Source organism: Topomyia yanbarensis, chromosome 1, assembly GCF_030247195.1.
Source record: "Topomyia yanbarensis strain Yona2022 chromosome 1, ASM3024719v1, whole genome shotgun sequence".
NCBI classification, from domain to species: Eukaryota; Metazoa; Arthropoda; class Insecta; order Diptera; family Culicidae; genus Topomyia; species Topomyia yanbarensis.
In genome coordinates this window covers 203,125,745-203,142,863 of record NC_080670.1, presented here as the reverse complement: position 1 = coordinate 203,142,863, position 17,119 = coordinate 203,125,745, and the positions used below count along the sequence as shown (strand labels likewise).

At 44.0% G+C, this 17,119-nt stretch overlaps 1 protein-coding gene across 2 annotated transcripts in view; it reads right to left on the bottom strand.

The window, feature by feature from the left end:
- Positions 1–4,261: 4,261 nt before the first annotated feature.
- Positions 4,262–17,119, bottom strand: part of LOC131688556 (microtubule-associated protein futsch-like) — a 185,291-nt gene continuing 172,433 nt past the window's right edge. Inside the window, exons 10-13 of one of the 2 annotated variants that reach the window (XM_058972888.1) lie at positions 7,773–7,872; positions 6,922–7,066; positions 6,040–6,191; positions 4,262–5,712 (exon numbers count right to left, since the gene is read on the bottom strand). In XM_058972888.1, the coding sequence (XP_058828871.1) occupies positions 5,589–5,712; positions 6,040–6,191; positions 6,922–7,066; positions 7,773–7,872 (521 nt within the window). In that variant the 3' untranslated portion in view covers positions 4,262–5,588. Of the gene's footprint in view, positions 5,713–6,039; positions 6,192–6,921; positions 7,067–7,772; positions 7,873–17,119 lie in introns of those variants that run through there. The other variant, XM_058972878.1, reaches the window with a different exon arrangement.

The window sequence follows — 17,119 nt, the reverse complement described above, 5'->3', positions numbered from 1 at the left end:
TGAACGGAAGAACGGTTCATCTGAACTAGTTCTTTTTACAGAACTGTTCAGTCGGGAATGGTTCTTCGAAGTGAACTGTTTCGCCCATCTCTAACCGAAATACAAACTGTTTTGAACTCCGTGCGGTCGAAACCTATTGGGCGACAAAGAATTTGGGAAGGCACCTGATAGGCGACATTCAGCAAGTTGCAACAATCAACTTTTTTATAGAAGGGACACGCCCTCCATTGGTAAAATCTCATCCTCCCAGATCATCGCTAGTGGAGAGCTCTAGCCACTGCCTATTCTCCATGTTTCAGCGGCTCACGTGACAGTTGATCTTGAGTTTCCCTGTACTATTCCTCAACCACCCGATCTTCTCCTGAATCTCCGTGCAAATCCGGTGCTGTGAATCTCTTGTCGGAGAAGGTTCCCATTACACCCTCTGTATATATCGGCTTGTGGCACATAGCGTTTGCTCGTTATCCCGATCTTCCTGCAGACACCTTTTTCGACGGGATACCGAGTTTTGTCTATTCCGCGGTTCTGTATTGTTCTTCTTTTTCTCTTATACGGTACTGGCTGCGCTCTTCTCCTCAAGTAACTACATTTCCTCGGTTCGCAGCTGTCTCGGTGTCGGCAGTGCTGTGGCAGTTCGCATGTTGCTCCAGCCATCCTCAAGAGTAACTTCTCTTACGCTTGTAACTTTGTCTCTAATTGACAGCAGCTTGTGAAAAATAATAAACAAAGACGGCAAAATCAAATGGGATTGTTTTCAACCAGAAAGCTGCAGAAGTGTTCGTGAGACCGGTTCTTGTCTACTCTGCATCAGTAATTATTATTTTTTAGCGTTCAGTCTCAGAAAATGTTTTCCCAAGTGTATGGAAAGAAGCTGCTATAGTTCCTATTCATAAGGCTGGAAACAAGCGCAATGTTGAACTACAGAGCATTCTCGCTGCTTAACTGCCTGGCTGGAAAAGTTTGTCTACAGTGCGATGTACGCTGCTTCTTCCAACCTAATTGATGTACGTCAACACATATTTGTAAAAAAAAGGTTCCACCACTTCGAACTTGATGACATACACAAGCTTTCTAGTTCCAGCTGTAGAAAAACGTCAACAAGTGGACGCTATATATTTTGATCTCGCAAAAACGTTCGACAAGACGCCCTACAACATTGCCGTTTTGAAACTGGAGCGACTAGGTTTTCCTGGATGGGTAACCAGATGGCAGCAATGTTACCTCTCACAACGATCCGCCTTCGTTACAGTTGGATCCACACGGTCAAGCGCATTCGAAACGCCAACCGGTGTGCCTCAAGGAAGTCACCTAGGGCGTCTGATATTTCTCTTATTCATCAACGATCTCTGCACCCGCATAAATTTTGAAAAATTGCCTTAGTACTCGACTCTGCTGCGCTCCAAGCCGATATAGCCAATATAGAGTAATGGTGCTTACTGAACGGCATGCAGATCAACGTCGATAAATATAAGGTGATAAGTTTTGCACGCTCATCATCTGACGCTGTCATCCAGAGAGAGGATTCCGTGTCTTGGGAGTGTTATTCGATAGAAAATTTCGTTTCACCGACCACATCACTACAACAATGGCTTTTGAGCTTTTGACACAATGGGTTTTATAAAACGGAACACAGTCGATTTTGTGGATTTCTACGCACTGACATCTTTGTGCTTCGCGCTGGTCCGGAGTACCTTGGAGTATGCTGTACGAGTATGGGTACCATACAGCGTCGTTTAAAGTAACCGGCTGGGGCGCGATCAGAGAAGCTCATAGACATTGACGCATTCCAGCTGCACGTACAGTGTCTATTTCTCGTCCTAGAGTCTTGCTTCGCGAAGGCAATGTACGTTAGGGCATTGCAAAAAAAACTTTTTTTTGAATTCTCAAAGGCCCCCCCTCTCATATTGTGACAAATGTCAAAGTAAGCTCAGATGCCAAATTTCACATCATTTGGACAATTTTAGACCCCCGCCCACTTCGCTTGAAATTTTTTGAAATTGGTTCTATGGGAAAATATGGAGGAAAAATACATTAAATGCTATAACTTTTGAAGTAGCAATCAGAAAATTAAAATTTATACCTCTTTTGGAAGGAAATAATTTAAAATAGGTATTTGAATGGAGATATATTTGTTTCTAGAAAAATACGAGAAAGTGGGGTACTGGGTCATTTTGACCCCAAAATCCCCTATTTTTAATGATTTTTCTGCTCCGTGATGAAAATCATACATATTTTGTAGTTTTTCTAATGTAAAAAAATCTCAGAAATCTAACGGAACCCTTTTGACCTTAGTCCGAATACGAGAAGTTGGGGTTAAATGGCCTTTTGACATTAATACTAACCTTCATCATTTTCTCGTGAATATATCTCTATTATTCTTCACTCAATTTTCATAAACTATACCTTGTTGAACGTGGAAAATCCTTAGGATTATAACAAAAATAGATTCGTTACCGGTAAAATTCAGCAACATCAAATTATCTGACATATAGTGTTGATTTCACATTTTTATCATAAAATCGCACATATTAACTCCATTTAACAACAAAATTCTTATTTAATTTACTACTTTTAGTGTAAAATATGCTTAGGGATCACATGAGAAAAGTTCCATTCCTGGAAAAATAGGGGAAGTTGAGGTATTATGACAAATAATGAAAAAAATTAGACTTGTAGAGTAAATATCAAAAAGTTTGATGTTTCTGAATTTTACCTTTAACGTTTTTATTTTTGTTTTATTCCTCAGAATTTTACACGTTCAATAAGTTACATTTTATGAAAATTGCTTGAAGAATAATAGAGATATATGCATGAGAAAATGATAAAATTTAATATGACTGACAAAAAGCCCTATAACCCCAACTTCTCGTATTCGAACTACGGTCAAAATGGTTCCTTTCGATTTCTGAGATTTTTTCACATTAGAAAAACTACAAAATATGTATGATTTGCATCACGGAGCAGAAAAATCATTAAAAATAGGGGATTTTGGGGTCAAAATGAGCCATTACCCCACTTTCCCGTATTTTTCAAGAAACAGATATCTCTTCATTCAAATACTTAGATTATTTCCTTTCAAAAGAGGTATAAGTTGTAATTTTCTGATTGCTACTTCGAAAGTTATAGCATTTAATGTATTTTTCCTCCATATTTTCCCATAGTACGAATTTCAAAAAATTTCAAGCGAAGTGGGCGGGGGTCTAAAATTGTCCAAATGATGTGAAATTTGGCATCTGAGCTTACTTTGACATTTGTCACAATATGAGAGGGGGGGCCTTTGAGAATTCAAAAAAAAGTTTTTTTTGCAATGCCCTAATGTACGTTGATGATACTGAATGACGGCGCCGGTGGTTGAGTGGTGAGCGTGACCGCCACTCATTCCAGTTGGTCTGGATTCAATTTCAGTCGAGGTCGTTGAGATTTTTCTGAGGTGAAAAATCTGTGGGAAGTAAAGACGTTGGTCCCCAGTCCATGTGTTGATGGATGGATATCTAGTCCTGATAGTGGAGTCACCTGTCTGGCGTCGGTAAAGAAGAAGTAGCATCCAAGTTCTATACTTTCTAACAAATATCCTTCCCCCGTGATACTTGTGGAGTGCGCCGTAGTATATACGGCCTCTAGCAAAAGCAAGTATCGGACTAACCATTCCTTCCCTTTCCTTCCGCGATCAACGTTCAGACCTGGCCGGCGCCGGTATTGATCAATAAACACTTTAGGATTACCAAGAGTTGCACATTGGAAGATGTTTCGCTACTCACAAGCATAATTATCCACAGATTCCCTGTGCAACTTCAGCTATATAGTTAGTTCAGATCGATAATGGAGTAGCAGCCAGGGGTGGTCAAGCTCAAGCAATGTACGTTGATGGTACTGTAGTTGAAGAAAAGGACTGCCACTTGATCACTCGTTGGCGTATCTTGCCCAGCAATACATAGTTGGTTCCCAGTTCGTTTGTTGTACCGCCGCTCTGGTAGAATGTAGCTGCTCGATGCCCGCTCCTCCACCCCTTCTGTCCTGTCATACAAAGTTCCTGCAATGCTACAACTTCCAAGTTTGCGAGTTTACAGCTCGTTGCGAAAGATTCGGTCTAACCCGAAGAAGCCAAGCGACTTGCAGTTCCTTGTTCAAAGCTTCTAATCGTCGTCGCGTGAGTCTTTACCAATTGTTCCGATTGTTGGTAACGTGGTAGTTATAACTGAATTCTACGTGTAAAAATATACATACCATTTCAAGGGTTCTTCGAAGAAAATAAACTGACATATTTGCATGATACAAGCGTATGCTTCTGGTGTATTATTACCCGTTGCACAGTTTTTGTTTTGCTTTCTCTTAGTAACAGTTTCGCCACAGGACAATAAAAAAGGGTGTATTAATTCGTATAAAATAAGTGAAGCGATTCTTCGAGCTAGAAAGGGTTAAAGTTTTTGCTTAACTGCTAGAGGTAAATATATATATGTAGGTTGCTGTGCGGGTTCCCGTGTACATATTTCTTCTGTTCGTATGAGTTAACATTTTCTTTCTCACTGTGTGTGTAAGCTATTATCGGTTTTTAGCTGATGTCTCTGTTTCAAAAAATATATATATAACATGAGTGTTCAATCAATACAGTTTGATTTTTTTACATTATTAGTTTCTTCTTATCTGCGTTATTATTGTTTTATTGTTCGAAGGACAAAGCGTTAGGTTAGGGTTTGACCTACACCGCTACACAGGTTTCTGTGATAAATCATGTCATTCTGGACTGTATTTTGAAAACTGCCACATGATTCATTGCTCCTGGTAATGTTAATCTATAAGCAGGGTCTGTGTTGTACCCTCTCTCTTTTTGTCTTCAGCTATTACCAGTACTTCCTAATGCTCTCTTCTGTTGGCGTAGTGCGTTATTCGTTGTTTTGTGTCGGCTTTAGTAACCTAAAACTACTATTTTTCTAGCTCATTGAAAAAATAAGTAAAGGTTGCGAACAAAAGCAAATGCCTTCGGCTCGTAAAGAACATGGAACCTCTCTCGCTCTTTCTCTCTTACTATCTCTCTCTCCCGCCCTCTGAGTTGGGTTGGCTTTTATTTCCTGAAGTGTATAACCTAGTTTGATCACAATCTTTTCGTTCTCTCTTGGTAGACGTTTTATCGCTCAAAACTCTTCTAAGAGGCAGCTAATCTGGTTTTGTTTTCCTTTGAAAAAAATGTCAGATGGAATCTTCACTATGATGCAGCTAGTTTTGTTTTTCGTTGAACTACAAACTACAAACTAATGCAAAATTTAACAGTCGCAAGCGAAAATACTATCGAATTAGCGAAAGAGAGAAACATTAATAATTACAATAACATTAAAAACATACATAAATTAATAAAACAGTTTCACATTAGATCGTGGAAGCAGCTTATAATAAATAATTTTCTCAAATTAACATAGTAACAACATGAGAGACTACAACTAGAGGAGTAAAATGTTTCGCCTCGTTCGACTAATCTGTTATTTTCTGTCCTAGCCTGGGCTCAAAACTATTCTCTCAACTGAAATCTACGAATTGTGCACACGTAAAGTTTTCTAGTTCGAACTAATACAAAAAAAGTCAAGTTCGCTCTAGTTTTAATCCTCATTTTTGAAACGTCGATAAATTGATTGTACGTATGTAAAAACACATTTCCAATCAGGCTTTCGCATTACAACCATATCTTCAACATCCAACAGTGGCGCGATCCCGGCTTTTTCACTGCAACGAAAGATAAGATTAATTTGGGATAATATTGGCAATCGACGATTCGACGCAAGAAGACTGGCAACTCTTGCAAAAATCTGGACACGCGCTAACAACAGCTTGAGAGAAGGTCTTTTGTATAAAAATGCCAGATCACAGTATGCGTATTTCAAACGTCAAATATCTCAACGAGTAAACAAAGGAACTTTTTGTTAGTCATCTTTACCAGTTAGATACGCTGTACGCAATAATATTTAACTTTAAAACGATGACAGAGGTGAGTTGTGAGTCGTGTTTTTTTTTTCCTTTTTGCAGTGCTGCCAGCGTAGCATATATACTTACTCAGCCACTCGGAAGGCGAGTGTGAAATTATGACGTCGTTGCTGCGGTGTTAATTTGGTAAAATCAAAAGCGTCTGGAAGGAAATGATGAATCAGCGCACAAAATGCCATTCCATCTGACCAGCTGGTGGAAAAGTTCTCTATTTTAACGTTCTGTGAAAAAAAAAGCATCATGATTAGAAAATATTTTTTTGTTTACACTGCGCCGAACATCCACCATCGAGTGTCACAACGATAACCGGTAAGTATCAGTATAGGTTTGTTGTCGAATGTGCTTTGTGTTATAGAAACTATATAAAGGCAAAACTATAATCGAAACTAAAATTTGACAAGCAGTTTTTTTTTCTTTCGTTTGTACAACAGAATAGATAACAGTCCATCACCCCAAAACAAGTCGTTAACGGAAGAGTAGAAAGAAGAGAGAACCATCATAAACTAACAAAAACCAAGTAGGCTCGGCATGCAGCATATGTATAGAAACAACTTTCTTAAAAAAATAACGTCGATTCCAGTCTGTGGTGGTAATGACGTAGGTTGAAACGAGGATACAGCGTTCAATAGAAATGTGATCAGTTTGAGGTTAGAATAGTAAAATCTGGCATTCAACGGACTCCGGACTTGTCCCATAAGTATAGCATCCGGTTTCCATTTACACGTGTGTATGTGTGTGTGTTTACTTTATACAAAAGGCACAGCAAGGTTAAGGATGTAAGAAACAGTAAACAACGGTGACGTTTTCGAAACTCAACGTAACGTAGCGTAACGTAACTGTGGTAATTACATTGTTGCATTCGCCAGAACAGAAACAAAAAAATGGTTTAAGAAAAAAAAAAACAATTTGCTGTTTGACAGAGTAACAGAGTTGGTTGACAGTTGGTTGTACCTCGTATTCCCTTGTTTTCATCTGGCACCACTGTAGCAATTGATCCTTGACAGTGGCCGCGCGCCGGTTCAGTGACGGGTCAGTGAACTGAAACATGAGCCCTCCGGCACCCGGTGTCGTTGGAGTTGAAGGTGTTCTGGGGGAGCTGCGCACGGACGGGCGGGTGGTGGGCGAACGGACGGATCGTGATGGATGTTGGTGTGTTTGATTTTACATTAGATCATATTTGATCATTTAGGTTTTTTTTTTATTTGTGTGTGACCGAAAGTTGAAATACAGAGGGAAGAGAAGAGAGAAGAAAAAGGGACACGTAGAGATACCATGAGTAGTCGGTTGGCAAAGGTGAAATTCTTTTTTTTTCGAGTTAACCCTAATTTGGGGAGCTTCTGGGGGCAGTCATTAGCCTTTTCACGCTTCTTGGGATGGCAACACTGTTCCAGCATGAGCCACGAAGGGAACCACAAATGTTAAATAAGTAAGTTTTAGTCGTCTGTCTATTGAATATGTTACCAATTCTCATTAATAAATAATAACTACAATGAAGCTAACAGTATTTTTTGTAAGTACAGGGATGGTAATACGAGTCTAATATTACAAGCTTTGTTAGTCACGGGGAGGGCAATGCTGCCTATCTACTGACCGAATCCAAACTAAGATGATGATCCTGTTTTTCACAATGGTCGTCTAGCAAACTAAACCGATTTCATTAGTAATGATCGAACTTATAAATACTTCAGTTAAATATGAATTTGAATTTTTAAATGTTTATGAGCCAATCAATGAGCTACTGTTTTAAGCGTTTCGTGATTTTTTTTCTCGCTTTTAGCAACATATTCGTCATCGATACATACTTTGGAGGTGATTGTGATGAGAGAGAGTTCTGCTTGTCAAGCTGTCGGAATTTGGCCATCGCTGACATCGGTTTGGCCGGGCCGACTGTTTTTGTTGTCACTGGAATAAAAGGGAAAAATTTAAAAAAAGTTATAATCAGTGGGTTGGTGGGTTCACTTTGGAATACCATCGTTGCAGACGTTAAAGGCGTCCAAAATTAAATCAGCTTTAAATATTTTTTGAAGCGAGATTATCATAATTCAGTTTGTTTACAGCAATCATATAGCACACCTGTCTTCATTGAACTGTCAGCAGCCAACTACACAGTACGGTGAACCCTCGACCTCATCTGGAGTTGTGGAGCCAACTAGGAAGTAGGTAGCAGCTGCCTCCGCTCCAGTAAAATATTGCTAGGCCTCCGGATACGTTCAAAACTTATCACCAAAGTTAGTGATACTAGAGTAGGATAGACCCTGGGTAATATTGTTCCGGCCTATGATTAAAATACTTAAATGGATTCGCTAAAGCACCCACAAAACTGTATTCAGCCGTAACCGAACTCACAAAAACAAGACCAAACAAGATTCGAGATGTTTTAACTGACCTCAAGCAAACAAACGCGGTTGCTTGCCAAGAGCTCACGCACATTAGAATGCCGCGTATATGTACCTTCATGAGAGGTGGAGATTAACGGTGTGCTCACCGAGTCGTGTCTGACCGCTGAAGACATGCTAAAATACGGATTTGGGCGATTCATGGACTTCATAGCTTCTACCAGTTAAGATACTTGAATGCGAGCAGTTTTAATCGGTATCGTTCGTGGATGGGATGAAGACTTATGCCCCACCTGCTTCCTTTCGAGTGACTTTCGTCACTTATAAATTGACAAAATTGGTTCGCCTTTTTGAAACACAGCCTACTATGATAAAAAACAGTGCGGTGCGAGGAAAACAGCTGTACGAAGGATGCTGAAAAGTGTTTGTATTGTGGACAGACTCCACATGACCTCTTTTACGTATTATTGCCTCATCATTTTTTGCAAAAGACTACATGAAGCTGCTGAAGTACATGATCTATAGTGAGACGGATGGGAATCCATCAGCGACGTAACGCTCTGCAGTTCGTCGCTAGTGAGAAACAAGTAGCCACAGCGTCCATCAGGTGGCTCATTACAGATTAACAAACGGAACCCAACCGCAATACGGTGAACGAGATCTGTCGAGTGAAAGTAGAAGATGAAAGACTTCGATTAAGCACATTTCGTCGAGGCTCTTCGCACAGTCAGCGGAACGTTCCGAACCTGGATGCAGACAAGCAGAAATCACAACCTACCCGAATACCCTCAAAGAAAGACTTAGCCCTGGAACTAACGACAGAGATCACACCATAAATCTGCTCTGGAAAGAGATCGGGCAATCTGAAACCGGTAAAACAGGAGGCCAACCTTTCCCAGTTCACCTAGTAGCGAATGTCGGGGCAGCCAACATCAACATTCCACAGCTAACTCACCGCGGACTACGGTGCAGTTCGACCTTCCGCCAGAATCCACCAAACCCACAAACATCCAAATCAGCAATCATCGGGATGTCGAGCCCCCAGATTCACCGGCCCCCAACTCCAGTGTCCTCACAACCACCCATCGGGAGGCCCCAGAGGACGACAGTCGGCACGCCATACCAGCAAGGACCCAAACCTACGGCCGCTAAGCCTAGTCTTCCGATACACTTGACACTCAGAAAAGCAGACTTCGCGCATCCCTCGCAATACCACCCGCGGTCACTGGAAGGAATTCACGCCAGTTCGCACAGCAACAACAACACTAAAACACTCCGCAACAGTAAAACACCCCAAACCGACAACTGGTGGCCTAAAAGCCTCCTCCCTTGCACCGGCCCTGTTCGTGGGTGTACCGGACCCCTCCGGCGAACCTTTGAAGGCTGCTGGTGCCGGAGGAGTCTACCCCACAGGTAGGTCCACCTATTCAATCCAAAGGCCAAGAACAGCCCAGCGCCTCTAACTTCATTTCAGAAAAAGAACCATCTACCGACACGCTTGCGACCACCTTCCCCGGAAGGTGGATCATCCCCCGGTTCACAAGACTAAGAACAACTACTACCAAAACTGCATAAAAGGAATGCATACCCAACCCACGCGGACCCCTTGCCATGTACATTGTGGTCACTGCAAGGGCACTCCTCCTGTCCATTCGAGCCCATACCCCAAAAAGGGCAACCAACGAAAGAAACCTCAGTTAAGTTAAGTTAGTCAGTTAAGCCGTCCAAACCCGTCGAAGTGCCTTACGAGCCCTCAGGAACACCCCTGTCCATCACCCCCTGTGAGAGACAAGAACAAACACTTTCCGCCGATTACGAAACCTGGCTAGTAAAATTGGATAAATTTCCAGGAGGCGCTTACTCCCGATTCTTCGACAACCGAGGTGGGGAACGAAGTACACTAGGATTCTCTCATCACCAACGAGCCGCTTGAAATCGCCAACGAGCTAGGGATGTATTACTCATCACTCTCAGTCGACGTCGTCCTGCCCTTCTCGTTCATGAAACAACAAAGGGAATTCGGGGAGAACCTATGCGCATTGCTCCCCGATTCCGGACAGAATTTTAACAAGCCCTTGAGAGGTTAAAACCTCTATAATCGAAATAAAAAACAAGCCCTTGACCGGAGTAAAACTCACATATACCCTCTCCACAGTGCGTGGAAAATACGCCGACCGCAACGTCCTTAAGCATGACCTCCCGAAGAGGTGGAGTCCTATTGGAGAACCTAAACCGAATCTGGATTGGGCAGCCTATCCTCACCTCCTAGAAGGTTGCATTAAGACTTTTGACCAATATGCCTACTCCTCTGGACCGGAGAAACTGCGGAGCTCTTAGTTAACAGGCTATGAAACACCTGAATAAAAACGAATTGCTCGATCAAAGACCCAAAGTCACTTGGTTCAGACATAGCTTTGTTGGCTAGCTGTCACATAGTTTGTAACCGCACATGAACTGAGCGGGATCCCAACCCCGATATCAGTCTAAAAACATTCTAACAGATGGCACTCTCCCCGGAATTACCTGGGCCAATTTCCGCAAACTGATCCATGAGAAATACCTCAAGCACAACTTGATCTTCACAGACGGATCCTAACTAAACAATGGACTAAAGCTAGTAAATAGTGGCATCGAAGCTGGCCTTGCCTTCCGCTTGCCCTTAATCAGCTATGTCTTCTCGGCGGAAGCGGTAGCGATCACCTGAAAACCAAAGGACATCCCAACGATCATCCTCTTCGAGTCATTTCGGCTTTGGAGACCCTTACATTCAGGCCATTGAGACCGCTTGCGATCCGCTGATGCGGACCTCTGTTAAATGGATCGACCGCAGCAGTAGGTCAGAGCAGGGAGTCACATACTCTCCACTGCCGACCCGCCATTCTGTCCGTCAGGTAACATGAGGACTACTGTAGAGCATATCCTGACAAACTGATTAGAACTTAAGGATCTCCACTCGCAACATCAATCCGGAACGTCCTTTCCAACGACACGTACGGCACGCGAGGAGGCATTAATATGCTTCTACAAAGACGCTGAACTCCTCAATCATCTGTAAAACAGTCTGGCTCCACTCAAAATGGGTCGGAGCTGTCGAAATAACCGTCCACGTAACGGTTTTCGATTATAGCCGCGGTTGCTCTGGGAACTTATCTGCATGCTAACTCGCATTAAGGTTCTTCGGATATTGCGCTGAACATGGAGAGATCGTTAATCCAAAGGTCCATGACGTACATTTTCCGGAGAGTTGGTTCTAAACAGAACACGATGGGCTTATCTATCCTCATATATTACTCGGATTTGATGGTACATTTCGCGGATATCCTATACAAGACTGACTTCACGTTTGTCGGTTCCAGACAACTCGTCTTCAGAGGCTAGGTGAGCATAACCTTTTTGTTGATATTGTTGAACCCGCTTACAGATATTCTTATACAACTTCGAAGACTTCGCGAAGTTTCGTTTCAGGTGTTTCAGCCTTCGCATGGTCATTGGGAACTGCCGATCATCACAACCCCGTTTCAAAATGATCACCGATGTTCGCTTGGTAGTACGTTCCAGGATGTCCCGTGTGTGGTAGGTCCTCAGCAAGTTATGAAGTTCTTCGTTGCTCACTTTGTTGAAGAAATTGACGAAGGGTTCGACAGGGAGAGTGTCTACTTTGGGCCCGTACATAGCGAGTTCCTGGAGCTCCAAGCAGTTGGAGAGTAGATGTTCCATTGTTTTTCGGGTCCCGGTGGGGAGTGGTCATCAGTCTAGAGAGGAGGTTCTATTCCTTTTAAGTCTGTCGGTCGTCTAATTTGACGGAGAATCCCTTAATTTTCTGCAGATGTCCCCGGGATGACCGCCAGTGCAGTGATCGGTGAAGTTGTTGTTGAGGGCCTCTTCAGCGTACCCCTGTATGCCACAGTGTTGTACCAGTCTTTTGCGAGGATCCAACAGAGTGTGGGGAGTGAAACGGCAGCTTCGAACTCTATTATCTGGGTGAACGGCTCTCGAGCGCACGAAATACCGAGAAGGCATCCGTGAATAGTGTGGATGCAGTTTTTGTGGCTTTTGAGACAGGGCCAGAACGATGGCTGTGGCTTCGGCGGAAAATGCCGAGTACTTTTCCGGGAGACGGCGAGATTAGCATGTTCCGCCATTGGTGACTCCGATTCCTAGTTCACCGTTCTTCCTCGATCCGTCCGTATACATGTGGATATGGTTCGAGAAGCGTCGTTGAGCCGTGAAATTTCGGGACTCCTACGGTCCGCAGGGTCTATGTCAATGTGGGGAGGTTGGACGTTCCAAGCACAGGTCCATATCCGGAGCAGCGGGGCGAGTGGGGTAGGGCGGATCCTGCGAATTCCGTGTACTCCTCCGCTGTTGTTTTCATCGTTGCAGATTCATCACCTTCGTCTGTCCGTTCGAAGACGTTCAGTGCACGTCGGAGAATCACTAGGGCTATTTTTCAGCGGAATGGTAGGACGCCCGGTGCTTTCTGTTGGTGGGCTGGGCAGTAACTTCGATACGATCTGTATGGATCCGGAGTGCGGTATTCCTATTGCACGTCAAGTGCCGGGCAATGTGGAGCACAAGTGGGTGTAGAAGCTTTTAGAGATGGAAAGCCGGAAGCCGACTGAGGTTGCCCACTTGAAGAGGACATTGACTGCGGTTTGTAGCTTGATGCAGGTTCGACCTTTGGTCCTTCCCGTCACAACCACTACTATGTCGTCGGCGTAGACGAAGATGAATTTACACTTGTAGAGGGAGGCAAATATGTAGTTTAAGTTGATGAGAAGGGTGACCACCAGAACGGATCCATGGAGTACTCCGTTTTCCTCTGTGTATGTTTAGGATTCGCTGCCCCGACCCCGTTCCGGAATCAATTCCGCCAACGCTTTTATAGGAATCGATGTATGTTGAGGGCAAGTTTTCCTCGGATCCCCCAGTGGTCAAGCTACTGAAGTATGTCCTCTCGCCATACGGTGTTGTATGCCTTGTCAATATCAAGGGTGTCAAGGTCGATTTGTAGAGCATCGCTTTTAGCCTGGTTAAAGGTTTCCTCCAGGGATGCCAGATACGATCCGGTGCCCTTCCCTTTCTGGAAGGCGTGTTGCCGATTGTTCAGCAGCTGGCATTGTTCGAGTATGGTGGAAAACCTTATATTGACCATTCGCTCGAAGTTTTACCAATACAGGGAAGTAAACTGTTGGGCCGAAAGTCTTTGGCCGTGCGAATACCCTGAATATTTTTGGGTATCGGGACCACCAGGGCCGTTTGCCACGAATCCAGAAGGGGCAAGCCCTCGCAGATTCAGTTGTAGCACTGGAGCATGGCTCTTTTCCGGGTGGTGACTGTCAGTAGGGTTACAGCACCCATCATTGACACACTACCAGTTTTCGACTATCCACACAACGTGGCAATTTCTGTATTTCTGTAGTGTGTGGGTGCTCTACCCCTAGGAGGACAATCTGGGCGGCAAACTTCAGACTGTCTAATTTACTATCACTTCTTCGTTGAGCTTTCGATTTGTTCGCGAACTACTCGGTCTAGTCCCCGACGATGGACCTGACCTACTCCGACGAAGAGTTCCCCGCCGAGGTCCATTCGGCGATTCCGATGCAGTAGGGCGTCTGGTTTGCCGGAGCCCGGCGCGACTGGTGGTGTCTCGTCGCGATATACTCAGTCTAGTTCCCGGCGGTGAATCTGACTACACTGACGGAGAGTTCCCCGGCGATTGAAGGTCTCCCTATACCGATTCTTCTTTGGTTTCAGTACCAAAACTTGTTGAGCCCTTTGGATCCGTGTCCGGTGCCATCTAGCACCGCAACTTCTTTAAATCGTTTCTTTTTCTGCCATTTGGCACTACTTCCTCGATGAGCCATTCAGTTCCTCGACTTGTTCGCGAACTTCTCAGTCTAGTCCCCGACGATGGACCTGACCTACTGCGACGGAGAGCTCCCCGACAAGAGAAGTTCTCCCGAAACTGCACGCAGGGCACCCGGTTCACTGGTGTCACGATGACCCGCGGCTGGTGGTGTCTCGTCGTGGTCTACTGAGTCGCGTCTTCAGCGGTGAATCTAGCTTATGCTGACGGAGAGTTTTCTGGCGATAGAAGTTCTCCTAATACCGATTCTTCTTTGGCTTTCGCTATATTTCCAGCGGAATAACCGGTGGGATGCCGTGGTTGGTCTGGCGGTTTCGGATGGAGCGTGGCGTCCGGTTCGCTGGCATTTCGACGACCCATGCTGGGTGCTCTGTTGCAATCTACTCGCTCTAGCGCTTTAGCTTATTCCTTATTATTATAGGTTCGGCTTGGTTTTCAGCGCCGCACCCCAGGTTGGAACCCCATATCGCAGTATCGACGACGAAACACTAGATAACAGACCGACTTTTCTTAGGTGTAATCAAGTGGCTGTTAAAGCTCAACCGATTATCACTCCCAATTGCTTCAGTGCACGCTTCGATCACGTGCCCTTCGACGGTGATCTATATCCGCTGAACCGCTTTGCAGTTGATGACCAGCAACACATCCGTCTTGTGGTGAGCTATTTGCAGCTTGACCCCGTTCATCCGGCATCGATATCTCCACTTCTCCAAGTGTCTCATCACCGTTTATGACGACCATGAAACGCACGATTTTCACTTTCCCGGGCAGCCACAGTGTTGAGACCCCATCGTACATCGCATTCCAAAGAGTTGGATCGAGAATGGAGCCCTGAGGAACGCCCGCTGCGACTTGTATTGACTTCTGCCCTTCGTTCGTCTCGTACAGCAGTACTGTACTCTGAAAGTAGTTCTGCAGGATCTGGCTTATTCTTCTGTGCAGCGCTGCCATATTGGCCTATACGATGCTGGATGGCCCGGTGACTTCCCTGACTTTGGCAGCAACACCAGCTTCCGGTACCTTCCACATTTCGGGGAAACTGCCATCATCTAAACACTTCTGCAGTAGTATCCTGAACCTGTTCGGATATGCCACAATCGCAGCTTTCTTCGATTTTAGTCGCATCGACTCTTCTGAGAGCTCCTTCTTCGCCGTACGGTGTCGGTGATCAGACAGTTGGATCGGGCTTCGGGAAGATTATTTCCAGCTTACCCGGGCATATTTCAGATGGTGTTGCCGGGCCCTCATCTTCGTCATGACGGCTCAGAACGCATTCTCCAGAGATTGGCGTCTACTTCCCAGCAAACTGGCTTGCTAAGCTTGGTCTCCCGTTTAAAGCGTCCCACCCTTCTCTCGAAACGTCGCTAGCGCTCCTCTCTCACTCTCCGATCTTGCTCTCTGAGCCCGCCTTCTGATTCTAATGCTGATTTCGTTTTTATATTAGAGTTGCTCTAGGTTGCTCGCTCGGAGCTGTCACTTTTGTATGGAAACTGTAAACATTAGAGCGAACCTAGGGCGACTCGATTCTGAACCCGAAAACAGCACAAGACAAGCAGCGTGTAGCGTACTGACGCCGCCTACTGCATGGCTCCAGTTTTCGTGGCATTGTAACGTCACAAGCCGTCACAATCTTTCACCCGCATCAACGTACTTGACGTTTGCCGAAGTGACTCAATAAAGAGGTTTTTATTAAAGACTTTCGTCTTCCATTTTAGCTTGCCGGTCGTCCTTTTCCGTGCTGCAGGAGGGAATCGCCATGGGGATGCTACAGAATGTGACGAAATTTCTCTCGGTACCGATGTCCGTTTCGTGATCCAATAAACGCCCAGTCACGATACCCAGCTTCGCCGCGTTGTAGTCCTCGGCGGTAGACCTAGCCTCCACGACGAGTCGACCGGTACGTGACGAGGGCTGTCACCAATTTTCACTACAAGGAAATATTCTCACAAGATAACTTTTTTTTATTTCCATGTAATTTTTTTATGATTATCAGTCAACCCTAGAAACAATATAAAACTACAAAAAATACATGGTTTTTTTAATCATTCCACGGAGTAAGATTGAAAAATAAAAAAGGGGATCAAGTCTCCTCAGTCTCCCCTAATATGTCGCAAACATTAAAACGGCCAGGCCTACTGTGCAGAGTAGGATTGAAAGGTGTTTCAAAACTATACGGTAATTAATTTATTCATTTAATGAATAATTCTAGAGAAAATCTTCAATAGGACGTAAGTAACAATGAGAGATTCTCTTTGAGGTCTTTCTCTTCTGTTCATTACTCGGCCATTTCAACATTTACTACTCTACTCTTTGCATAATATTGTAGTAAAAACCGTCGGCTTTAGATATGTACTGGAAAATTAGTACAAAGTGTTGTAATGACGTCGTCATAAACGAAAGAGAAAGTAAACAAAGAGAGGCTCTCAATGTTACTTACGTCCTATTGAAAACTTTCTCTAGAATTTAACTAATGAATCGTTTTGAATCTTGAATGAGGAAGAAACGAGGACAACCGTACCGACCGTTTCAGTTTATAGGGGATTGAGATATATCGTTGGGAGTGACTTGGCTAAGAAGGTCACTCCTTTGGTCCTTGGGGATGGGGCAGAGGTATTTACTCCTTGCCCTGGACAGCCATATCTGCAAACCTGGCATCCCTGCGCTTATGGGTTGCTCATTTTGGATAGCTAGCCATTAGCGTTTAAACTAGCGCTGGGCATTAATACACTTAAAGGAACCGACTGAATAACTCGAAATTCGAACAGAACGGATTTTGACACATACTGAAAATCGTTTCGAATTTCGTCATTTTACTGTTTTATTTATTTTATTACTTATTTTTCCAGTAACAAAAATTTATCACTCATCCTTGACTGATCTATTACCAAAAAGACAATAGAATCTTATCGAAAAGTAATAGAAACTTATCCGTCGTCGAATTTTG